The sequence below is a fragment of the Artemia franciscana genome, chromosome 1, assembly GCF_032884065.1.
Source record: "Artemia franciscana chromosome 1, ASM3288406v1, whole genome shotgun sequence".
Taxonomy (NCBI): domain Eukaryota; kingdom Metazoa; phylum Arthropoda; class Branchiopoda; order Anostraca; family Artemiidae; genus Artemia; species Artemia franciscana.
In genome coordinates this window covers 22,951,815-22,978,868 of record NC_088863.1, presented here as the reverse complement: position 1 = coordinate 22,978,868, position 27,054 = coordinate 22,951,815, and the positions used below count along the sequence as shown (strand labels likewise).

The window sequence follows — 27,054 nt, the reverse complement described above, 5'->3', positions numbered from 1 at the left end:
TTTTTAAAAGCAAAAGATTCAAGCAAATTTCAGAAAATTAAAATAAATCTGCCCATTTAATTAATATTCACATTTCAACAACTTCAATTAAGGTATAATTTTCTACTTCTCCAGGGTAACACTATACTTTCAGTGCATCCTAGTAGTTCATAATTCCTATTATAGATTTTACTTTCAGTGGCGCAGTAGTTCATAAAACACTTTACATTAAGTAAACAATTTCTATGTTTTTCACACCAACAATTCCTCTTTTCACTTCCCCTCTTTGAGAACTTTGGTGCAGATGCTTCTTCATTCAACGGCTCCATCAGTCAGCTGCGATGGAGGAAATCTCTTTAAGTTTAATGAGCCACTTCTCAATCGCCAAACAAAAGCCTTTCGAAAATGGCAGCAAAGGGAAATCAGGTTTTTCTTCACCTAAAAACAAAACATCAGTGCATCTTTGAACTAATTAGCAAACTAGTTTAAAAATCGAAGAAAAAATCGAAATGAAAATGTAGAATTAATGTCTATTCGTAAAAAAAAATAAGTTATAGTCTGAATCCCCATATAAGACTTGAGAGGTACAGCATCTATATACTCATATTTGGATCTTAAATCAAATATTGAAATCAAAATGATGTAGAACATGGCTCATCGGCATTACCAAAGAGGGAGGAGGGCATTCTAAAAGCAAAAAAAAAAAAAAAAAAAAATGTAAACACATATGCACAAACTAAAATCCAAATTATAGTAGAAATATTACGCATTAATGAAATATGAGTATAATCTAAAATGGGTCCATCATATAAAAATTAAAATCAAGGGTCTACTAGTGCAATCCAGTGACTGGTTTGGATAAGTCCACTCAACCTCTTACCTGGGCTCCTTTTCCAGTCGCTCCCTAGTATGATCAGGCCTTGCCGGGACAATACCAAAGCTGACGCAGTGACACCAATTCACGAAAATATTGGGGGAGGGGAGGGAAGAGCGACACAAAATTTTCGAAACTAAAGGGGGAGACAACTTTTTCGACGAAAATACCAAAAAAACGTGTTTTTCAGTAAAGATACAAAAAATACAATGTTTCAAATCTAGAAGGGCTTTCATTGCCTCCAGATCGGGGTCATTGAGCGGGCGATGTCTGTTAAGCTTTACAAAAAAAGGTACTGAGAATGTCTCCTTCATCGTTCATTGGACAATTCACCCACAAAATCAGCTCTCTCACATTTGGGAAGACATCAACCTCAATTTTAGGGCGCCTTCCCCTAGTTTCATTTCTATTATCAGAGCTTCTATTTTTTCTCTGACTCATGATACACAATCCACGGGAGTTAAGGGAGTGACCCTTGCAAAGCTCTTACAATAAAATCTATGTCTCAAGAAAACCCTACATAATATACATAATGCTCTATCATTTTTTCAGTGTTATCATAGTTCATGTAGTTTTATCACTGGGCCCTTGTACCTCAGTCTTCCTCTCAGAGCCGCTAAGAGACTCCGAGGAGCTTCATGGTTCTAGGATTCTAACTATTTCATGACCACCTTGCAAATCTTCAAATATTTTTTGTGGTAATAAATGAACGTTAACAAGCTTAGATTATTCTTAAGTTAATATTTACCTGCAATTTTATCAGCCGAGGAAATCCACATCTGGAGTCTCTGAACAAACTTTGGTATATGGTTTTTAAGTTTTGTGATAGTCTCTTCAATAAAACAAGGGTGGGGTTTATTGAACTGATTTACCATACTTTGTGCCATTTTTAGGTAAACCATTTCATTGTATAGACGAGAATTTTCCAGGGCTTGTCCAGTCCCTCGCTGTTTCTCATAACCGGCTTCGTTATAATAGGGTTCCGAATTCAGTATGAGACCTAAAAAAAAAAAAAAAAAAAAAAAAAAAAAAAAAAAAAAAAAAAAAAAAAACTATGCAATCAACCTAAAGGCATTTGGAGTAAATTATGCAGACAATTTCAAAGAACAATCCAATATGAATATTTTTTTTAACCCGAAAATTGCATATTTAGCTCTATTATTTGGATACTGGACACCCAAAAAATTAAAACGAATAATTTATTTATTTATTTCTAACTCGTCACACAATACAAAAGTAGACAGAGACGGAGTGTATAGAGAAAACGAAAAAAAGAAAAAAAAAGTCAAGTCAAGCTTAAAGCGTATATATATATATATATATATATATATATATATATAGGGAATAAGTATATAGGGTCAATAATTGGCTAAAAATAGTAGATGACCAGATGGGAGTGAGTTGTACCACTTGCCACTTTAAAATGGTGATTTATTTTTTCTTTTTTTGCAAACTCATAGTGCTGAATGAGCAACCAAACACAGCTAAAAGGTGTTTCGGAGAGACAAGAAACAGTTATTAGATAAAAAAGAAAAAATAAATCAGACCCACTTCATTTTTTATTTGACAAAACAAACTTAGGGGAGCCAAAGTGTCAAAATGTACATGGGAAAAACGCCATTTGGAGAACATATTTTTATAATTGGTTTATTTTCATTCTCAGGCTCATGGTGAACGAGCTTTGAGAATGCAACAAAAAGTTATACTAGCTCGTCATCGATTTTGAAATGGACGAGTTTGAATTATTAAGAAGTGCTTGACCAAAGCGATAATGACACGTTATAAAGATAGTGAATAATACGTGCGAACAGATAAAAGTTCGCATACACGTTCCGTTAAGATAGTGCTTGATGCCAAACAAGGATGTTTCAAATGTTTCTTTTTATAATGAAATATATTTTTCTGCAATCTTTAGGCTTCGGAGTGAAGATCAGAAATTGGTAGATAATCTGACTTGAATTAAACAGATGATATTGACCTCATTGAAGAAGCGAAACAGCGATTACAACTGCTATTCTGTGGGATAGATGACAAAGCCGAGGAAAAGGGAATGGCAGTGAATATAAGAAACATAAAGAAAATCACCACATGTGGCTTTCCCTTGATACTAAAAGGCAATGATAAAAGCAACTGAAGATATTAAAGAATCTAAATATCTCAGGAGTTGAACAGACCATGATGGTAGAGTAGCCAAAGAAATTAAAAAGAAAATAGGAAAAGTGACAGAGGCTTGAACCAAACTGAAACCAATTTGGCGCATTAGTACCGTTAATTATTGTCTTGATTATTATTGGCGCAATTATTATTGGCGGAATTATTGGCACATTAATTATTGGCTCTGCTACCTGAATAGCACCATTGTTTACATCTTTTATCTACATCTATAGATATAGCTATCCTACATCTATATACATCTATATCCTATATCCTACATCTACCAATTTGGCGCATTAGTAAATACCCTATTGGCTTGAAGCTCTGCTACCTGAATAGCACCATTGTTTACATCCTATATCTACATCTATAGATATAGCTATCCGACATCTATATATCATCCTACATCTATGCTAGAGGACGCTGGATATTAAGCTTTGAACTGGCGAAACTTGTTTTAGCCTTTAAAAACATGCGGCTTAGAAGAGTCTTTAGCATATCGTGACAGGAAAAGGTAACCGCCGTCGAAATTCGCCGACAAACCAGGAAGCCGTTAGTTATCAACCTTCTGAGGCACGGGAGATGAACACATTTTGATCACATCCTCCGGAAGCCAGAGGACCCCCTACAAAACACATTTTATGAGTGGCCCCTGATGGGAGCCACAAAAGAAGTCTATCAAAACATACCTACGAAGGCAGTGTGACTGGAACCAGAGAAGTGCGGAGCTGTCCCTTCAAACACAGTGAGAGGAAGTCACAGCTGTTGGTTATCTCCAAGATGTCTGGCAAGGATCTGTTCCTATGCGCCAATCCTGGCTTTACAGATTTTAAGGTCTCAGGTAAGGTCTATGAATATTTTTGAGTATTTCTACGAAAGAATTATAATACTGAAAAGTGATGTAAATTCTCAGAAAACTTTACTAAGGTCCAATCTACTTACAAAGAAAATATCGTGCCAATCGAAGAACAGGTTTGGTCGCTTATGGGTGTCAAGAATCAATACAACTTAGCGACGTCGTTGTGAGGGGGGGGGGGCAGATGCCCCATCAATATAAAAAATTTTGTTTATAAAGTAGCTTTTAAACTGTTACTCGTTCTAAGAGTCAAATTTACTTTTTCCTTCGGCACATAATATTTTTTTCATTAATCCCTGCTCGTTTTTAACATAAGGAAAACGAGAAAAATAGGGGTCCATTACACTTCACAATAGTTTCCACAGTAATATATTTATAAATACCATGCCTTTACAACCTTATCATCCAGTAAAAATGTGAGCCTAGTTTATAGCAAAATTGAAAAAAAATATCCTATGCTTCTTGTTTCTCCACTTTTGCTCAGGTTAATTTTTTCCTCTTATATTTAAGGTGCTTTTAGTTCCTAAAATATATTCGTTCAAGACTAGATTCTCTTGTTTTAAAACTTTCAAAAGTGGAAATGAATACACCCTCTACATCTGCAAATAGGACAGAAATGGAATCATTGAAGAATAAGACTTAGTGCTTTTTACAATAATATTCGCACAATAACTGGATAGGTCAAATCGATTGTAGTTTGGTCATGCTATTTGGTAGAGGGGGATCCGCTCCAGGACTAATTTAATTCGTATAATTTTTATTTCCAGTATTTAATTGAAATTCCAATTCTCTTGTTCGTCATTGAAATGCCTAATAAGCCCTGACAACATCCTATTCCCTACGTTCCAGAGTCACATAAAAACCCATAAATGCAGAACTGTATTTATGTAGAATAACATGCTGACTTCTTGATATTTTCGCTTTTCTGAATATTTATTTTATCCAGTTCCAAAAAAAGAACTGACATAAATTTACTGAGGATGCAGTCGTATTTCAAGTAATACCAGTGCTACTTGCGTGACGCTTATCTCTGCATCAGCATGTTGTACGAGGTGTTTGCTAAAGTGAATTTAATCTAAATATGTATATTTTTCTCACAATTTAAAAATTTTGTGTGCACGTATAAGCTGCACCAACCAATTCTCTTTTTCTATTTTTATCAGTTTTATCATGCAACACTAGGAGACCAAGTTTTGCTTGTGCAGAGAATTATAGACATGAAACAATATTCAGTATAGCCCTCCCCCAAACCCTCTAGAAATGTATACCCCTATGCCCTGAGCAGCACAATTTTTTTGTGATTTTTTCAAAATCCGTTTTCTTACACAAAGATACAAAGGGAAAAGTAATTTTCAAACTCTAAGAGTCAATTTTCCCTTCTAGTTGCCATTCCTGGCAATTTCTAACTTATTTAAGTTTTCTGCCGCAATGGTGCCAAGAATTATTCAGATTTTCCGGAATTCTAGTCAAACAATACCCAACAGATAAGTTAATAATTCTCACTTTATTTTTCGAAAACTTTCAAATTTGAAATACAGTCGCTATTTAAATGTGGGGAATACGTCACAAAATAATGTTACATAATCTGTGGTAATACTTTAACTTGTCCTGTTTCTTTACTTAGACAGCACTACTGCGCTACCTGTAATTTTTGTTTCGGCTTTATGTAGCCTGCTGATATCAATGCTTTTTATTAATATGAATCGGCGAATTCCAAAACGAATCAATTTAATAAAAATCATGCATAAGGTTTCAATAAATCACGTATATTAAAAGTATAGTACAACAAATTAATCTTATAGATTCGAAATCCATTCGAAATGACGAAAACCATATTAGAAAATGGCTCTTTTAAAAAATGGATTTTTAAGCAAGAGCTTTTATTGTAAGTGTGTTATTGTTTATTATTTTCTTTGGTGATATAGATATAGGACCAAAATATTTAAATAGGATTTTTCGTTCACTGTCTTGGAAAAAAAAGTCCTCATTATTCTATTTTTTGTATTTGTAGCAAGTGAAGAGCGTAATACCCAGGACTATTAGAATAGAGCTTGGTTCAATTATGAGATTGAGCGTCCTGTGCTAGACGGGGGGTTGGGGGAAGTGGAGGGGATATATACTGCAGCATTAGTGGCGAATCTGGCTGAAAAAAGCCGAGTGTATACAATATTCACCGTCGCCCACCCGAAAGCTTGTTTGCTATACTGCAGTCGTCTGCAGCAGTTCATTAATGACAATTTGATACAAGTCAGGAACCAGCACTTATATGTATGATTGTTTAATGTGCTTCTATAATGTATTGCGTAACGATTTTGAATTCACCAGGTAGCGTGTTTGTTTTAAAAAGTTACTTTTCTTCACTACCGCTTGTAGTGGCGCACTCAGTAAATAATTATGGGGGGAGGGGGCTTACCTGAGGTCCCTGGGCAAACCAACGGAAAACTGAAAAAATTCCTTCGAAAAAACGGTATTTAAAGGAATTACTTTAAGTTTATTCCAGCTCTTTGAATGCAAGTTTTGAGTAGGGACTAAGGGATTAACGACAAAAACTGAGCATATCAAATAAGGTTTAAAAACGGAATATATTTTTTTTTTTTTGGGGGGGGGCTAGAGCCTCTTTCGCCACCCCACCGCTTGGGTGCAAACCTGGCCGCTTGAATAGCACCTACTCCAATAGCACCCCCTATTGCCCGCCTCCTATAAAATTTTTGTAGCTACACCCCAGATGCAACTCATTTTGTTTTCTTTAACATTATGTGTTTTTAGGTTTATTTTTGTCAAGTATATATTCCTAGCGAATTGCAAGTTGGCTGGCAATAAATAAATATGACTTTAGGGGGGGGGAGAGGCGCACAAAAATCAATATAACAAAGTATTTTCAGAAGTCACAGTTTTCATTGAGGTACCTATGTACCTATGTCCAGTAAGTTTAAGCCAATCAGAGATGAAACAAAATATAGGCACATTTTAAGGCGTTACGAATTTATACAGACAAAACTAGTTTCAAGTTTTATTCTTACAAGTATTGTTTTCTTGATAAAAATTTGTCTCACCTTGTTACTGTCTTGCTTTTTTTTTTAGCAGCTAAAACGTTGAATTGGGAGTATTGCCGGTAAACTACAACGGCTTGAAAATCTGCTATTTTCCACTGTTTAAAATATATAGGTTTCACGTAATCAAAGCTAACCTAATGAATATTTAGAGAACAACTAGTTCTTGACAATGGTGCAGGTCTTGCACCTGAGCTAGGGAATATAACGAAAGTGAGTCATATAATCAGACACATAGGTCCATCAGTTTAGAATTCGTTTCCAAATTCTGTTCGTCAAACAGAAAGTGTTCCACAACTTAAGGGTCGTACTGAAGTTTTTTTTTCCCAGGAATTTGGCAATGTTACAAGTTCTATAAAATTTTTTTTCTGAAATCTTGAATTTTTTTTTTATTATTATTCGACTTGCTTGTAGTTTTTTTCTATATTTTTTTTAGTGTTTTCCTTTTTTGTTATTATTGTTATTACCCCTGTATTTTTTTTGAATTGGTATTATACGTTGACATGAATGATGTCCAACCGGTCAACATGAATGATGTCCAACCGGTCAAATTGAGTTTTGTAACCAACATTTGACCATACAGGTAATTTACTTGGGGCGGCGTATAACAAAAAATTGCAAACTAAATTGCGCTGTAATTATCCTAGTCCTAGGAAATTTTTTTAAAGGCACTAGACAAAACGGCACGAATGCATTTTTAAACTATTTAGTTCTGCTAGGCATGTTTCTGCTTTCTAACAGTTTTCTTGTTTAAACGAAATATGGCTATCATTTGGTAGCTAACATTAAGCTTTATTCAACCACCGAAATTAATATTTCAAATTGTTTTTTTTTTTGCTGAAAATTGCAAATTCACTTAATTTTTTTTAGGTGCAAAAAAAAAAAAAAAAAAAAAAAAATATTGCGCCTAGTTTCTGACTTCCGGTATTGATCCAAACTGATTTTTTTTTTTCTCCTGTCCCTCTAAGGTTCTCTTGCCATTGTGTACATGCCACTTCAAAAGCCGATCGGGTAATATCTCTGTTTTTCCAAATCTGAGTTGGGACAAAAAAAGTTTTTTATTCTTCTTTTGGGCACAAGTTTTTTTTTACATTTTATTTTCTGATAAGGGTAATATAATTAACTTCTTTTATTTCAATATGAGGAATTGATATCTAAATTAGATGATAGTCAGGTGAGACACTTATTTTAACCCAATTGTATATCAGTAATAATATTAATAAGCTATTAAATTCAAAATTAATTAACAACAGAATATAATAATACAGTAATATACTTTAATTTTAAAAATTCACAGAATTAAACAAAATAAAAGAATATAAAATAGTGAGCTATAATTCTAGGGTACATTAAATTAAGTTATCATACCCAAGATGTGTATCGTCTTTCAAAGAATCACTAAAAATGTTTACTTTAGTAGGACTCTATTGGATTCCTGTGTAAACTTGCAGCGATACCTCTTATTATTTGTATTTTATGCACCTCTATATATTTTACTTGGGTGAAAACCGCTAATAACTTATCTAGTGGTATTGGCTTTAACTTTCACATTTACAAAAATGAATTACATTCTTTATTTTATATTAGTTCTTATGCAGACCCCCCGACGCTGCTTAGGAGCCCCAAAGTTGATTTTAATAATTGAAAGACCACTGAATGATCCCAGGTATCCCTTGGGTCCGTAGGGACCACGTTGAGAGCCACTGGTCAAGAAGAGTAGATATGCGGTAGCAGCTTAAATATGTCACAGTAACCCCACTGAGTGGTAAAATAAACAAGAAGCCGAAATAAGACAGAAGGGAGTTCCAGTTTATTGAAAAAGAAGAAGACACTTTCCTTTTCCAATGATTTGTTACAAACTGCGGAACGGAAAGTGTACAATTGTAGAATTTTTTGGACTATGAAATCCTCCTTTATTCCTAGACTCCAGGACCTAGAGGATATCTAACCTCTGAGAAGTCTGTGTTTGATGAGTCTTTCGAATAGACACGATATTTTTGGCCGATTTTCTTGAATGACACACTGCAAAATGATGAGTGATCTCGATCAAAGTGGTTAGACATATCATGACTAAAGTTATATCAGGTTCAGAGATTTTGATAAATGTTACATAATCCAAAAAAAACATTTCGTTTTCTTGTCAAAAGTTCTTCAAACAGAAATTTTCATAAATTAAGCTCTGGGTTGTAAAGTTCGCTTCTCCAAGATCTTGGGATTTTAAACTCCAAGATTAACACGATTGAAAAACACGGATGCCCTTAGAATTCAGTGATATATCTTTAGGCTGGTTTTAATAATTCATAATACTGCAGTAATAAATCGGCGGCAAAATTCCTTGAATCTGGCTTTTATGAAACCAGACAAAACGTTTCTTATTCTTCTACATTTGGACAACCACGAGGATCATCTACATCCATGCGTTATTAGCTACTGCAAGTTAATAATGCACTTTATTTTCCCCTCTCATAGCCCACATATGCTGCAACCATTGGATGCAGCAGCACTAGACCATTTAAGCTTTCAAAATAAATTCAATGAAAGGCTGGATACCAATACAAGGCAACGAATTTCAATCTATGAAGGGGCAGAGATTACTTCACAGTCTTTCCTGCACAGTTTAGCTCTGCAAACATTGAGTCTCCTTTTCGTGCAAAAACAATTTCCCCTTTCAACAGGGATATTTTCTTGGATCAGGATTTACCCTCGGTAGTAACAGACACATCGGTAGTTGCGGTGTCTGAGAACTTCACTTCGTCCGAGGTCTCTCAGACCGAAGGAAGACTAATAGTCACTTCTAAACATGCTCGACCTTCCTCCGTGTATCCACTGAGATCCACGAGAGATACAGGAAGAGTTTCATTCCTGCATTTGTAAACATTATTAATCAGTGAATTTGTTGTATTGACTCAGTTTTTTAGTTGTTTTAATCTGGCAAGTGTCTGCCTGACACTGTGTGTCTGTGTTTTTCTCTTCTTTTTTATTTGACAAGTTTTATCTAACTGTATTAGCTGACGTAAAGCGCTAATTCGGCGCCACGTGCTGTGAAAGTCGTTTTTAAAATAAGTCTCTCTCTCTCTCTCTCTCTCTCTCTCTCTCTCTCTCTCTCTCTCTCTCTCTCTCTCTCTCTCTCTCTCTCTCTCTCACACTGTTATTGTTTAAAGGTGACAAATTCACAACCAGGTGCGCATCCAATAATAGTTGAAAAGACGCATGAAAAAGAGGAAATGGAGCAAGCGAGAAAACAAAAAGGTAGAGAAAACCTGCAGGTGACGTGACATTTCGAGTGACGAACCGCTTTGTTGCGTTGACGTCAAAGACATTGAGCCCTTTGATCCCAATTCAGTTGCTGCGAATTATTTTATTCTTGTGAAGTTTGTGCTTGGCAAGCGCAGTGCATAGATTTTTTTATTATAGATTTATAGATTTCAGATTTCCAATCTAGCTCTGTGGGTAAGGGCTGTTTTGGACAACTTAAAAAAAAAAAATCCTTTTTTGAGGAATTATCTGAACAAAAAAAAAAAAAAAAAAAATCTAAAATAGTCTTAGCGGATGCGCGTTTCTTTGGTGAAGTCAGAACTAATGAAAAAATGGCCAAGAAAAATATTTCGTAAAAAACGCATCTTGGTCAACACTGCTCTCCCCTACTCCTACGGAAAATATTAAAGATTTAAAAGGTACTTACACAGAGGTTACTAGCAAAGAGGTTACTATAAAGCCATTTTCAAAAATTAGAAACGTAAGAACAATATTAATACATTAAAATACCTTGGATAGAGACAAGAACTTGTAAGAGGTTTGAGCCTGGATTCCAAACTTCTGAGCCCCTTCCACTCCATGTGCCAAGTAGACTCACACAAACTTTCCCCTCTTCGTAAAGATTTGGATTTAGCCTCTCATTACAGTATGCATAATAGTGACAGGCTGGAGGTCCGGAAGGATAGTTTGCAGGTAATTGGAAATCAAAAAAGAAGAGGCCATCTTCGTAGGGAGTTTTGCTGGGTCCTTCAATCATAGCACTGAAGAGATCCTAGAATTTTTTTTTTTGTAAATTTTCTAATCTCATAGCGCTGAAAAAATCCTAGAATTTTTGCTTTTTTGTGTGAATGTTCTATTCAATCACAGCACTGAAGAGATCCTAACATTTTTGTTAATTTTTTTTTCTTAATTTTCTAGACCTACAAAACAAAACAAAATATATGGACTTGAAACTTAAAAGACTGAAAATTCTCCGCCTTACATTATAACAAAAGCTCCGAATGTTATCTAGCGATTCTTAGCTACGCTGTCTACCAGGGCCGCGATCGATAGATAGGAAGTTTGAGATCATCCTTGTCGACCATCCATTTAGGGTCAAACAAAAGTAGGTCATTCTCGAATGAGATGGGAGGGTATTATAAGGAAAGATTTAAGGGAAAGAGATAGGGATGGAGGAGGAGCGTACGTTGCTGTGTTGGCCTTAGGCGGCTTGGTGCTGCAGTTAGTTTCTTCTCCCCTAGATTCTGATAACACATTTTACCCCTTCTTTTCATGAACTGACATCACTACTGTCAACAATTTTCAAAATAGATTGTCTACTTCTATTTCAAGCTGTTTTTTTTCTTTTACAATTGAACAGACCAATTTAAAAAACTGATATTCATACAAAAATTGCCATCAAAATTACAAATGAAGATGAGAAACAAAACTCGCACAATTAGCATAAAATTACTGCAGAACAGATGAAATAATTCGCAGTTAAAGCTACTTATGAAATATAAAAATAAAAAAAGAAAATTTGATATATCAAGATGAATGTTCTAAAGCCAAGAGGGATCATCCGATACATTTCTCATATGTCTGAAAAAAAAATTTGATATGTCTGTTGTACATTATTTTTTCTTTTATTGAAAGACATTAAGGCAATATTAGGATTCAAAAAATCGTTTAATTATTTGAGCAACTTTATACTATTTGTGGCGCTAGTCCTTTTTTAGCTACGTTGATGAATAGAAATCCTGTTTTGAGTTTCCAATATTCGTCAAATTAAAATATACCTATATTGTGACATTCTAATGATTTAAACCTTTAAGAAAAAGGATACTGTTCCTTTACACAAATTTGTAATTTCCATAGAAAAGGACATTTTAATCCAAGACTAATTTTTAAGCCTCCATTTTGAGGAAAAACAAAGAAAAGGCCATTAAAGGATGCACCAGAAGAAGTCAAGTACGTTAGTTTCTCTTTATGAAATAGTTGGGATATTAGCAGATATACACTGCGCAAGAAAACACTATAATAAATCTTACTTTTTAACATGAAGACAATTTATATGAATTGTATTTTCTGGTTTCCTTTCATTTTAATCCATACCCAGGCTTTATTATGGGGGAGGGCAATTATCATAGTAGAAACAAATTGCATTTGGGAAGAGTGATGAGGGAGGAATATAATGGTACCATTCTTTTGTTATTATAGTATTCCTTTCTCATGGACAATCTTCACGCAAAATTACGAACAAGATTGACCAATACTAAAATCAAAGATTCCTGAATGCACAAGAATGTGACTAGTCTACCATTATCTTCGGTAACAAGCTCATCAATACATGAATCAGCAAAATTATACGTAAATTGGATAAATAGGATACGTAAATACGTAATAGGTAAATAGGTAAATACGTAATAGGTAAATACGTAATACGTAAATAGGATACGTAAATAGAGGAAGATGGCACTTTTTTCCTTTATTGAAAGACATTAAGGCAATATTAGGATTCAGTAAATTGTTTAATTAATTAAGCACCTTTATACTATTTGTGGTGCTAGTTCTTTTTAAGCTACATTGATGAATAGAAATTCTATTTTGATTTTCCAATGTTTGTCAAAGTGAAATATACCTATGTCGTGACATTCTAATGATCTATGTCGTTAAGAAAAAGGATTTTGAGTAAAAACAAATAAAAGGTCATTAAAGCATGCACCAGAAGAAGTCAAGTACGTTAGTTCTTCTTTATGAAATTGTTTGGATATTAGCAGCATAATATATGACTGATATTTGGTCGGTTTCTTTTAATGTACGTCCCCCAAAACTAAAGATCAAGATCTGAATGGTCCAAAAAAGATTTTAGTACTGGATAATATAAAGTTTGAAACCTTAGTGAGACTAATTCCATAAAAGCAAGATTCCAGATAGAGGGTTTTTGTCTATCTTGGAAAGTAGTTGAGTTGTAGCGTAAAAGACTACTTGAAAGACTGTCTGTAAAGACTACTTGAAAGTAGTCTTTACGGAGCCGAAATCTGGCCAGCCACTCAGTCTGTGCTTAGCACCGTAAATATAGCCCAAACTAAACATCTTCGCCGCATTGAAGGGCTGCGCTGGCACGATTTTGTTAGCAACGAGAACCTCCTGGCGTTAACTGCTCAAACGCCTTTCTCAGTCCAACTCGCCCAACGAACCCTACTCTAGTACGGACATCTCCTTCGCATGCCCCCCGACACTCCCGCACGAACAATTTTTGAGTTTGATCCCGTGCTGCATGGCGGGAAACGCCCAAGAGGTCGTCCCCCAACCAGATGGAAGGACACGACAGGTGCCTTCTTAGCCATGGCAAATATTTAGGAGGACGTCCACATCCTTGCAAGAGACCGGTCTAAATGGAGGCACCATGTAGCATCACTTTCGACACCGGAAGCATTTCGGCAGGAGCATTAAGTCAAGTAAGTCAATCTTCTATAACCTAGAAGTAATAAAAGAGCAGAAATAGCAGCTTGACAATTCCTATCCAAGGTATATTTTAGGCCCTGGATTCATTCCCGAAAATTTTATTCACCTAATTCAACTACTTTCCAAAATACAACAAACCCTTAATCTAGAATTTTACCCCATGCAATTCGTTTATTTGACGATTAATTATGAAAAAAAACTTTCTCAATAATATTTTTTCACAGAAATGCAAAGAAAAAAATTCTGGCCTAAAACAAGCAGAAATACAGTTAACCAATAAATAACACATAGAACAAATAAAAATTAAAGTAAACAATCATGACAAACTGATAATTAACAGATGTTAAAATGAGAAACTAATTAGAGCAAAAACGAACAGAGTTCAAAATTAATAGTCAATTGATATTTAAAACGGACACCATTCACAAGCGGGGCTACCAGCCCTTAAATGATCTACAGGCAAGATTGGTATTTGCACTTTACTGTAAACGAGATGCATTTAAGTGCCGTGTTTTATCAGTATAATAAAGCAAAGTAAAGACCACTATAGTAATCACTATAATAAAGGCCCTAACCCTCCAATGTTTATTGTTTTATTTTTTTCCAGATGCACTTTATATGGAAGGCGTGGCCATACAAACTTCAGAGGGACTTATTCTATCGGAAATCGGAAGTTCTAGCGCCCTCTCTAAGAGTCAAAAGTGATAGGATTTCAACTAGCCCCTCTTGCCCTTGTGTCCCCAAACGCATCCGATAAGAATTTTAGGACGACCATCTTGTTAAAAAAAAGTTCAAAATCAAATCGCAAAAACTCCAGGGTTGACACAACCTCCCAGAGCCCGGGACAGGTGTTGTAAGTTATGCCAGGGAGCATATAAAGTGTTTATGGTAGGGAAGGTCTTATAAATTTAGAGGGGACTCATTCGATTGGAAATTGACAGTTCTAATTCCCTTTTACGAGTCAAAAGGGACGTGCAGGGCAACTAGCCTCCCCGTCCTCTTTTCCCAAAATCCATCCGATCGAATTTTTGAGAGCCATTTTGCTAAAATAAGTTCGAAGATCATATGGCAAAAACTCCGGTCTCAAAATAATCCAAAGAGCCCTGGGCAAGTGTTGTAAATCATACCATGGGGGCATGTAAGGTTCTTATGCGAGGGTCATTAAAAGATAGTTCAAAGATCAGATAAGCCGGACCCTCACCCCCACTAAATGAAACTCATTAATTCCAAAACTTATGGAAGTGGACTCCTGTTCCTTCATGGCCCGATTCCACTCCCCTGAAAAAAACTTATCAATGATAAATCATGGGAGCTGATCCCTGGTCCCCCCCTCCATGGCCTCTCCCCCACAAAAACAAAAATTTATTAACGATATTTTATTCCTAAATAGGGGAACTGACCCCTGGCCCACCCTCCATGACCCTATCTCCCCCCACAAAAGACATTTTAACAATTTTTTCCAAAAATTATGGGAGCTGACCCCCCTGGTCCTCCCTCCGTGGCCCGACCCCATTCCCAAAAACAACAACTAATCACAGATATTTTATTACAAAAATCATGGGAGCTACCCCTGGGCCTCCCTCCATGGCTCAGTCCCCCTCCTCAAAAAACACTATTGACGATATTTTATTTCAAAAATTATGAAGACTCACCCTTGGCCATCCATGACCCTCCCACCCCGCAAAAAATTAATAAATTTTTTCCAAAACTTTTGGGAGCTAGCTCCTGGCCCTAAGTCCGATACTCCTCCCCCAAAAACATCGATAATGAATAATGAGAGCTCATCCCTGGTCCTCCCTCCATGCCCCCGAAAAATAATGAAAAATTATTAACGACATTTTACTTCAAAATATGGGAGCTGACCCATGGCCCTCCCGTCATCCCCCGACCACTCCACCTCCAAGTCATTGGAACTGAGCCCCAACCCTCTCTCCATGGCCTGCCCCCTAAAAAAAAAAAAAAAAAACAACTTATTAGCGACATTTTATTCCAAAATCATGGGAACTAACCCCTGGCCCTTCCTCTATGGAGAGTTTGGATATTGCCTCCTTCTTTCACTGTAAAAGTTTAAAACCTACTTCGTCATTGGCGCTTTATTAAAAACCAATTAAATTACAAATGTTTTCTTTTAAAGTTATTACAACGTTGAAAATAAACATATAAATTACACAAAAATTAAATTTTGAACTGCTGAGGTTTTAGCAATTAAAATCATTATATACATACATATATATATATATATATATATATATATATATATATATATATATATATATATATATATATATATATATCAAATATTCAGGTTAACTTTATTAGTTCTTTCGAAGACTGTTCAAGACAAATATAGTTTTATTGCAATCAAGAGTTTGGATACTGCCCCCTTCCCAAACAATAAAAGTCTAAAGCCTACTGCACCATTGACGCTTCACTGAAAACGAATTATATTAAAAATATTTTCTCTTCTACTTATTACAGCATTGAAAATGAAAATAAAAATTACAGCGAAATAAAATCTTGAACTGATGATTTTTCAACAATTAATATAATTATTTATCAAATATTCAGTTTGAATTTATTCGTACTTTCCAAGACTGTTCAAAACACGTATAATTTGCAGTAAAGTGTCAATGGCGCAGTAGGTTTTAGACTTATACAGTGATAGAAGGAGGCAATGCTCAAACTATTGCCTGTAGTAATTTTTTTTTCGTTTCAAGCTTGATTTGCATATTCAAATTAGGTTTCACCTGTTTTAAGATTTATTTTTATCATTTATATTAGTACCTATTGTATGCTTTTTGTTATGATTATTTATTTATTTTCAGTTCGTTTTGGGTTTCATTTATACTTCAATAGTAAAACATTCTTGTTTCTTTTTCTTTTTGTTTCTTGTTTCTTGATTTGTATATTCATTTTAAGCTTTACTCGTTTTAAGATTTATTTATTCATTTATATTAGAACCTGATTTTCGGTACTAAATATTAGCTGCACTTTGTTTTGCCATGATTGTCTATTTAATTTCTGTTCGTTTTTGGTTTAATTTATTCTTTAATAGTAATTTGTGGTCGTTTTGAGCTTGAGTTATTGAAGGTTTCTATTTCTTCTGATCTTAACTTTAATATGGCCTTTACTTTCTCTGAAAAACTTCTTTTTTGGAAAGTTTTTTTGGTAATCAATTTTTAGCAACATGAATATAAACTGGATCTACGTTGCATGGGCAACGTTAGGTGTTGCGGCAACCTTTGTTCGGCCAAAACAGCTGAACAAAGTAAAGTAAAGTGTTGCGAGAACAACACTTCAGTTTTGTTTCCTCGCTTCGGTTAAATACTGAAGTTGTTAATCTGTAAGGATCTTAAAATAAATACTAGGTACACCAACTCGCAAAAGCTGCAAACCCCTCATCGCTGAAGATGATTGTAGCCTAAAAGCCGATTAATATTTACAAGCCCCCTAAATATCTTAACACCGGAACCAAATTGATCTTACCATCAAATACACCGGAAACAAATAATAGGTACACCAACTAGCAAAAGTTGCGAGCCCCTTATTGCCGAAGATGATTATGAGCTAACAGCCGACTGTTGCTTAAAGCTCCCCTATATATCTCACAATTGGTATCGGCCTATTTTTGGTTTCAGTGTGTACCTTACTACTGAAGTTGTCAACCCCTTTAAACTTTCAAACTGGTATATCTCATGAAGGATTTTTTCTACCAAAAAAATGAATGACATATACTTTGATCAGCATATCAAGAGCAATCAATTGCCGTCGAAAAAAATCTATCTGTCTTAGTTCAAAAGTTGACTTTTTTGCCGTAGGCCAAGTTTCTAACGTCAACACTTAGAAAAGAACAAAGGATAAACTTTAATTTCTTTAGCAAAGAGAGAACTTTTAAAATTTAAGATGTACATCCGATACTATTTCTGTATCGGCCTTTTTTTTGGTTTCAGTGTGTACCTTACTACTGAAGTTGTCAACCCCTTTAAACTTTCAAACTGGTATATCTCATAAAGGAATTTTTCTACCAAAAAAATGGACGACCTATACTTTGATCAGCTCATCAAGAGCTATTGACTGCCGTCGGAAAAAAATCGATCTGTCTTAGTTCAAAAGTTGACTTTTTTGCCGTAGGCCAAGTTTCTAACGTCACCAAGATAAAATCTAATTTCTTTAGCAATGAGAGAACTTCTAAAATTTAAGAGGTACATCTGATACCATTTCTCTACCGCAATCCCAAGTCCGAGAAACCGAATGATAAACTCAGCTGGAATCACGAACAGAAATGGGTAGAAACAATAGATGGCTACACTTTCGGTCGCCACTTTTTCGTTCCTGTAAATTTTTCTATTCATTACTCAAAGAATATGTATAGGCTGTGGGGCCGGGTAACTGCCGTATATATTTAACACTTATAGATTTTAATCCATCTTCAATTTGAAAGTGGTGCCTGCCTGCTTGCCTGCTAGAACGGAGCTTTCCACTCGAAAGTAGAAACAGGGTTAGATGAAACGAAAGCTTAACTGCATAACTTCAAATAGTTCTCTCTGACATAGGCTATAAAACTCCAAGTCACTTCACACAACAGAGGCTCTGGCTCAAGGACAAGCAAAACCATCCTTTTTGGCCCCAGGCAAGAGTTCTACGAAGCTTACCAAAATGCAAAGTCATATTCATCAACCAGGCTTAAGGTCCACACTTTCCATAAAAACCGCAGGAAAAAAAACACGACGAAACCAAAATGTTGCTCTCGCAACACAACTAACCAAATTTACAACAAAGAGAACACAAATCTTAGAATAAATATACTTGTGACTTTCAACTTAGTTTCAACATTTTAAAATAGCACTTCGTAACAGCCTGTTTAATTTACATTGGCGATATTTTAGATTGACCAATCGATATATGAATTGCCAATTTATTTTCAGTACGCTTGAAAGGAGTGTTTAAAATCAAGAAAACACTGATGAAAATAAATCTCATTTTAGAACAATAAAACCAGACAGATTATTAAAAATGTAATATAATGTGTGCAAGTAAGTTATATTACGCCAAATCCCATGGCAATACGAAACAAAAACGAAAATACCCTTCTAAATAATTGACATTAAATAAACGAAAAAAAAAAACACAAATCATAAGGAAACGATTCCTTGAAGTTTCAGCAATATTTATATTTTAATGAAAAAGAAAAAAAAACAATTCTAATCAGTCTTAAATAGCTCCTAAATAGACTCAAATAAAAAAATAACCCTTTACAACTATCAGCAAAAACCATTCAGTCTTGCCCGTCAACTTTTGATCCTGGCAGATCAAAAATATTCTAAATACAGAAGCTCCTTTTGGTCTAGGCTTTCGTTTGATTCTTACCTCATAGTAGCAATAGAAGTAATAGTAGTTTAAGAAAAAAAAAAAAAAAAAAAAAAAAAAAAAAAAAAAAAAAAAAAAAAAAAAAAAAAAAAAAAAACGGTAACACACCAAAAGCGTCGCTTGCGAGAGCGTGCTACTAACAAAACAACAAAAAATAGAAAAGAAAAAATACTAAAACGTAGAACAAACAAAAACAAAAAACAACAAGTTCATCTATAATACGAAGGGTGAAACCGTGTACCGAAAAAAAAACTTACAAATTGGGTTGGAGGGTTTTTCTACCTCATGAAAATCCAACCAAATTTTGGGAATTTTTCAAATTCTTGGTGCATATCGTACTAGCGTTTGCAGAAAACCCCTGAATATCTCTCAGAATAAAATCCCCACGCTACACATAAATAAATAAAAGTAGGTTAATACCGTTCTATCTTGAAAACTTCGGACATGAATTCCTTCAGGTAAAGATTTACTCAAAAGTTTCACTTCTTCTCTATAAGCTCTTAAGAAAGAGTTTGGATTTTCTGGTTTAATAATATTTGAATAATATCTATGTGATTCAGGAGCCGTTTCCAAAGACACATAACCTGAAAAACAAATTGAAGTAAAAAAAAAAGGAAAAAACAGAGCTATGATAGGTTCGAATGTTTGTGCACCAAAAGTAAAAAACTCAGAGCCTTTTTTTGGGGGGGGGGGGATTAAAGAATAATACAATTCCAGTTCTGGACACATTTTGAGAAGAATAAACTTTGTCCCTTTTGCAGTTATACTATTTTATGCAAGGACTTAGTGGAGCCTTGCAGAAAATACATTTACAAAGGGAGATAAAGACTGGACCCTTCCCTAAAATCCATTTGAAGTTGTACACTTGCTTAGAAGTGCATATGATAGGCTATAAGGCAGCAATTCGGTATTAATGAAGGTGTCACTCAACTGGTATATCATGTGGAGTAAAATGGGTCATTAACATCATTTCTTTTTTAGAAGGGGGAAGTAGGGTCCCTCTTCTACCCTCTCTGCTTGGCATTTGAATTCAAGTGAGCTAATTACATTTCTGATTACAGTGGTAGATAATAAAAGCAGTAACTATATTGGTACTAATGCTGAAAAATTCATGATAGCGGCCAGCTGTTCAAGACGAATCCAGCAATACATACTCCTCCTCTGCCTCATCTTCCTTGAAGCTTCAATATTCTCTCCGTTTCATGTAGTTCGTACTTTCCATAAATTTTTTCTAACGTCCTCTTCTCCATTTGAGGACAGACTGCTTTTTGCTTCAGCTAGATTACCCAAAAGCTATTCCTCTTCTGATTTTTAATTAAGAAAAAAGAAAAAAAAACCACTGAGGACTGTGCTTCAGTTATCTCACCTTTTACCTCTTCACCATGTCCACTACAGTTACTAATACGACCATATGGGGCGTCAATTCACCAAAATCTGCCTTTTTTTTCAATGATAATACAAAAAAGCATTTTCCAAAGAGAATGCCCCCCCAAAAAAAGTATTCACCAAAATTTAGGGGAACTCCCCCACCCATTTGAAGCCATTGAATGAGCCTACAACTCGGCATATTTTCTCAACACACAGCAAACCCTTATTTATTCCTAATTTAAGCAACTTTGTCCTCATGTACTAGACAGATAAGGGTGTAAACCCAGCCTTTAACAGAAGCACCACAAATATTTTTGAAGATTATCCTCTGATACTCCTAAAACTGTTTCCGCAACTGAGCTATAAATCTCAAGTAAAAGCTAAATCCAGCTTGACATTTCAACTCTGACTAGTGTGTTTTAAACGATAAAATTAGTCTCTTGTTGTACAGTTTCATTAAAAAAAAAAAAAAAAAAAAATGGCACAGTTTGTTTTCAAGCGTTGGCAACGTTGGTCCTGACAGATCATAAAGCTTCAGAATGAACTAGTAAAAGAATAGCGAGTCAATATTAGCGAATCGCCACGAAACATTTGCTCAGGACTAGCAACAGCAACATCTTGAGAAATTTACAGAAATGTCTAGTGTATATTTATCTCGAGTTACAGAAAGAAACCCAACCAATCGTGCACCAAACCCGTCTCTGGACTACACTGTGGTGGGTCTTTTGTGGATGATGAAAACTTCCATTCATAAGAGTGCAGACAGTCTGGTATTGTTAGCTCTTTTCTTTCGCATTAAAGCTTGTTCAAATAGGCAACGCTAAACACACCCCCAAAGTCCCTCTGGACCCTAACCAAATATTCCCCCCAAAAAATTCGCCCCATCTTGGCTGGTCAAGTCTCTATCAAAGCTCACATGATGGGTCAAATTCAATGGTGGATGCGGGGGCGTATGTCACCATCCCTGACGAAGATGATAATGACTTTCAAGAGGTCCTTTCAAGGAGCTCCAAAAAAAGAGGAAAACAAATCTCCCTAATCAAAAACAACTCCCCATCCCTTGCACCAACTCCGCCTTCAACAAACCTTGGAACATACCTAAAATATCTCCTGAAACCCCCTTTGAGATAAATAAGATAACTCTAATAAGGGTTGCAATTTTCAAATTGTTAAAATCAATATTTTCATTAAACACCAACCGTGATGGATCTTTGCTGATAGCTCTCCAAGATTCTAAATCAGCAGAGAAACTATTTAACTTAAAAATCCTTCCTAACATCCCAATAAAGTCTACACTCTGGACCCCAAAGAACTACCTAGCTAAAATAGTTTTATATAAAATTCCTCACTCTTCTGAGATATCTTGTACAGGAGTTCAATTAGGGTTTTCCTAAAATCACTAGGTACTTCCCTTTTTCAAAAATCATATTCATAATCTTCATTAACGTATTTAAACGTGATAACCACCATACTTAAGAAACTCATTTACCACGCTATTAGCAGCTGGAGCCTTAGTGTTATTTTAAACCTTTCAGTACTATCACTAATTCTTCCTCACATTTCTAAAAAAAAATTATTCTCTAAGAAAAAATTAATTATTTTTTCAATATCCAGGAATCCATCATCAACTTTAAAGACACGTTACCAAAATTACATCCGCAGAAAATAACATAAAGATTCAGTAGCAATGCCAAATATGCCAAGTGGTCATTGACTATCATTTGTCTTAAATTCCATTATCATTTTCTAATTCCACACTCAAGCTGCATTTTTATGTAAGAACTAGCTGATTTGATGAGCATACTCAAAACATGGGCGCAGGATTGAACAAAAACTTCATTTACTTTGAGGTCCCAGTCTCAAAACCATTTGACCCATTGTTCTTGGACCCATTGTTCTTCCTGAGGCCGTCCTACACTATTTGGACCCATTGTTCTTACTGAGGCCGTACTACAATATTTAGACCCATTGTTTTTCCTGAGGCCATCCTAATTTCAATGATTTAAGTAATATTAAAATGGCAACTTGAAACATTACAAAGCTAAAAAGACAACTATCGTATTGACATTTTGATTGACGAATCTAGACGTTTCGAAGTGGACTTGATAAGAATTTCAGATACTCTAGTCCGAGAGGTAGGAAATATGAAATAGGTACAGGAACAAATAGATAGGATCTCTGGTAGAAATATGGCATTTGTATTAGGGGATTTCAATGCCCAGGTTGGCAGGTATAGGGATAGATTGCATCCTAGTCTAGTTAAATTCCGCTTGAGAAAGGGCAGTAGCAACGGTTATAGAGTACTTCAACTTCATAAGCACAACAATCTATTTATAGCCAATACAATATTTGGTCATAAAGTAGCCCATAAGTTAACATAGTGCTCACATGATGATAAAACGATCTAAGTTATTGATTATGTTATTGTAAACCGAGAACTGGCAAGCTCGATACCAGATAATTGGGTATACAAGAGTGTTGTTATTTTTGCTAAAAGTAAATATCACCATCTACAACCATCTAGAGTCACTCTAAAGCTGAAATTTAGGAAGGGTAACTACCTTCCAGTGTGGTATGAACTTGGTAGACTCCAGGATGAGAATTGGAGAGACATTTTCCAGGAACAGCTGAATACAAAACTGGTATATTACATATATGACATATATATGATCTATAATATAACAATGGAGAAAATGGATGGAAGTTTTAGGAAAACAGTTTGTGAAGCAGAAGATGTAGAAAATCGCATTGGTAGAAAAGAGAAGTTTGTGTATAAAGTAGCCAAGTGACAGTTACTATGAGAATAAGAAGGATGTAAGGAAAGAAGAGAAAGCAATAATACATTAATTAAGGAGGTATGAAATAGAGCCCATGGATGTAATCTTCAAAGATCTAAAATATACAATCCAGACGGCATAATAGTAAAATATTTTATTGGCATTTAAAAAAAAGGGGGGGGGAGTAATCAACATGGACTTGTCCCAGTTCAAAATAGGAACAGGGCCTCAATTAATGGTAATAAAAGTGTTAGAAAGATGGGTAATTAATTTTGAGAACGTTTTAAACCGTGATAAAGTTACAGAAAATGATATAAAAAAGATCAAAAAAGTATGACAATTTTGAAGTGAAGGAAGATAAATCGTGCAAAGAAGAGTTAGAGACAGTAATTGATGGATTAAAAATAATAAACTCTCAGGTGATGATAGGATACATGAGTTTTTATAATATTATGGCTGCGAAGTCAGAGATAATTTTCTGACAACTTTTGAAAAAGGGAAAGTATTTAGCAAATTTAGTAGAACTTTAATTAAAATACCTTTATAGGTTATAAGAGCGACTGTGGTAATTGTAGAGGCATTTGCTTGGTTTCTATAAGAAAAAAAATTCAAAAGTATGTAATAAATAACTTATTAGACCTCACTGCCTTTCCATTTACAGAATTTAGCAAATTAAAATATAGAAAACGGATGTAATATCTAAAAACAAAGCAGTGGAGAAAACAAAAACAATGAACTTAAAATAATAAAAAAATCCGAATAAACCCCCCCCCCCAAAAAAAAAGCGAAAAAAAACAAGAGCTAAGAGCTCATATGGCACTTGTGACGAGGCCGGAAGAGTCAAGAGCCAAGAGCGCATATGGCATGAGCTCTAGCAAAATTCTAAGAATCAATAGATTGATTTAAAAGGAAAATCAGAGGCGTAATGCCGGTCGGGATTTAAAATAAGAGCTGTGAGACACGAGATCCTTCTAAATATCAAAATTCATTAAGATCCGATCACCCACTCGTAAGTTAAAAATACCTCCTTTTTTCTAACATTTCCTCTCCCTTCAGCCCCCCCCCCAGATGGTCGAATCGGGGAAAACGGCTTTATAAAGTCAATTTGTCCAGGTCCCTGACACCCCTACCAATTTTCATCGTCATAGCACGTCCAGACGCACCAAACTCGTCAAAGCACTGGACCCCCTCCTAACTCCCCCAAAGAGAGAGGATCCACTCCAGTTACGTCAATCACGTATCTACGACATTTGCTTATTCTACCAACCAAGTTTCATCCCGATCTCTCCACTCTAAGTGTTTTCCAAGATTTCTGGTCCCCCCCCCAATGTCAGCAGATCTGGTCAAGATTTAAAATAAGAGCTCTGAGACATGAGTTCCTTCTAAATATCAAATTTCATTATATCCGGTCACCTGTTCTTAAGGTAAAAATACCTCATGTTTTCTAATTTTTCCGAATTTACAATCCCCCCTCATCTCCCCCAAAGAGAGCGGATCCGCTCCAATTATGTCAATCACTTATCTAGGACTTGTGCTTATTTTTCCCACTAAGTTCCATCCCGATCCCTCGATTCTAAGCGTTTTCCAAGATTTTAGGTTTCCCCTCCAACTCCCCCCAATGTCACCGGATTCAGTCAGGATTCAAAATAAGAGCTCTGAGACCCGATATCCTTCTAAATATTATATTTCATTAAGATCTGATCACTCGTTCGTAAGTTGAAAATACCTCATTTTTTCTATTTTTTACGAATTAACCGCCCCCCCCCACCGGTGGTCGAATCGGAGAAATAACTATTTCTAATTTAATTTGGTCTGGTCCCTGATATGCCTGCCAAATTTCATCGTCCTAGCTTATCTGGAAGTGCCTAAACTAGCAAAACCGGGACACAGACCGAAAGAATTTACGATCGCTGTATGTCACTTGGTTAATACTAAGTGCCATAAAAAACACATACACACACATTAATGTCCCGAGGAATCGTCTATGGATGGTTTTGGGCACCCGTTTGACCGACCGTATTTCAAACAGAGCTTCTGCGAAAAATGTGATTCTACCCCTTTTTCTAGAGATATAGTGAAAGGAAGGTTAAGATGACTAGAAGTTTTGCGGATGAAAGATGACAGACTGCCAAATATCGTCTTTTTAGAAATGCATTCCGGACAAACAAAATACAGGTTGTTTCCGATTGAGGTGGAGAGAGGTCATAAAAATGCATTTAAAGGAATTTTGAGCTTCTTAGGAGGGTGTAAAAAAGGAGATAGGGCGCAGCTGTGTTTGCCTCATGTGGCTTGGTACTGAGTGAGTTTTGGTAGTGGGAAATTATCACTTTGACAAGTTTGTTATACATTTAACTAAACCTTCTCTTTGTTGAGCCCTATTGGAAAAAGTCATGTCTTATTTTTATTTATTTTTTTATTCTTTTATTTTAGTTAGCACACATTTTGATATTCCCTTGCATAGGCCCCAATGCTACATTTTATAGTTTTCTCAGCATTTACTAATCACAGCCTTGCCTTTCAAAGGTTATTGAATGGGCGCTGTCCCCCCCTCCAATTCGCGAAAATACTGGAATTGTGGAATATTTTTAGCTTGCTCTGTTTTCAAGCAAGGAAATGCTGTGTCGACGCATTTTAATAATTACACAAGATGGAATTAAAGTTAAGAATACCTATCCTCTTAGACTGGGGGATGGCCTATTGCTTGAAACTTGATATCATGGAATTTATAATCGTAACTCAACAAGCCCTAGTCCTGAAAATTTAACTAGTGATTTCTAGTTTAGCTTAGTTAATTTATTTTAATTTGTCCTTATTAATTATTTATACCAATTTACCTTGTTAATTTTACCTTAATAGTTTTAAGTCAGAATTTTTACTTAATTTGATTTTAATCGTTTAGAAGGACATCGTGACTCAGAGCTCTTATTTTAAATCCTGACCGGCTTTAAGCCTCTTAATTCCTTTTAAATCAATCTATTGATTCATAGAATTTTTCTAGAGCTCATACCATATGATCTCTTGGCTCTTAGCTCTTCTTGCCTCGTCACAAGTGCCATATGAGCTCTTAGATCTTGTTTTTTACAAAAAAGAAACAATCCCTTCAGTTTATGCTTTAATCCCTTTAGTTTATCCTTTAACTATACCTAATCTGTTTCAAATATGTTTACTTTCTGGATTGGAAAAGTTTTTTTTTTCAACTTTTATAATAAAGAAAAATTTTAATATATATAATAAATAATAGTAAATAAATATAATAAATTTACATAAATATAATAAAAGAAATATTTTTAATATCTAGATTGAAACCGATAGTCTCCACAACTCTAATCACAACTCAGAAAAGTCAGAGTCTAAATAATTGACAGCACTGTTTGTAAATGACCACGTTGCCTCTATACAGTATTTTTGACATAAAAAACCCCCAATGACGAAAAAGAAAAGGAAACGAAAGGAGGTCGCAAAAAAGAAAACAACATAAAATTCTCCACGTGGGCCAAGCCCACACAAATAAGCCATATCATATTCTAAATACAAATGAAACGACCATTCCTCAACACTTTTTCGACCCACAACTCTTCCTATATAGCCCCAGCAGTTTCTAATTAGAACTACTTGACAGTTGATATTACTACTTATTGTAATTCGATTTTTACGGCTAAATCACTCCAATAAAGCTTACCTTCACCTTCAACAGCCGTCTGCTGCAATGTTGCAGATGTCTTCTTCGCAGCAAGTGACATGCCAAAATCCTCCTTGGTCACTACCGTATTCAAATACGGAGGTGGACACGATCCACTATATCAACAAATTTTTCACCCACAACTCCTCCTATATAGCCCCAGCAGTTTCAAACTAGAACTACTTGATAGTTGATATTACTACTATTTGAAATTCAATTTTTACGGCTAAATCACTCCAATAAAGCTT

At 35.3% G+C, this 27,054-nt stretch overlaps 1 protein-coding gene across 1 annotated transcript in view; it reads right to left on the bottom strand.

The window, feature by feature from the left end:
- LOC136027029 ((E3-independent) E2 ubiquitin-conjugating enzyme UBE2O-like) overlaps nt 1-27,054 on the bottom strand; it is a 97,457-nt gene that overhangs the window by 2,499 nt on the left and 67,904 nt on the right. The window contains exons 16-19 of the mRNA XM_065703947.1: nt 19,403-19,566; nt 10,679-10,940; nt 1,602-1,853; nt 1-417 (exon numbers count right to left, since the gene is read on the bottom strand). The exon at nt 1-417 is cut by the window's left edge and continues 2,499 nt beyond it. Coding sequence (XP_065560019.1) covers nt 308-417; nt 1,602-1,853; nt 10,679-10,940; nt 19,403-19,566 — 788 coding nt within the window. The 3' untranslated portion in view covers nt 1-307. The remainder of the gene's footprint in view (nt 418-1,601; nt 1,854-10,678; nt 10,941-19,402; nt 19,567-27,054) is intronic.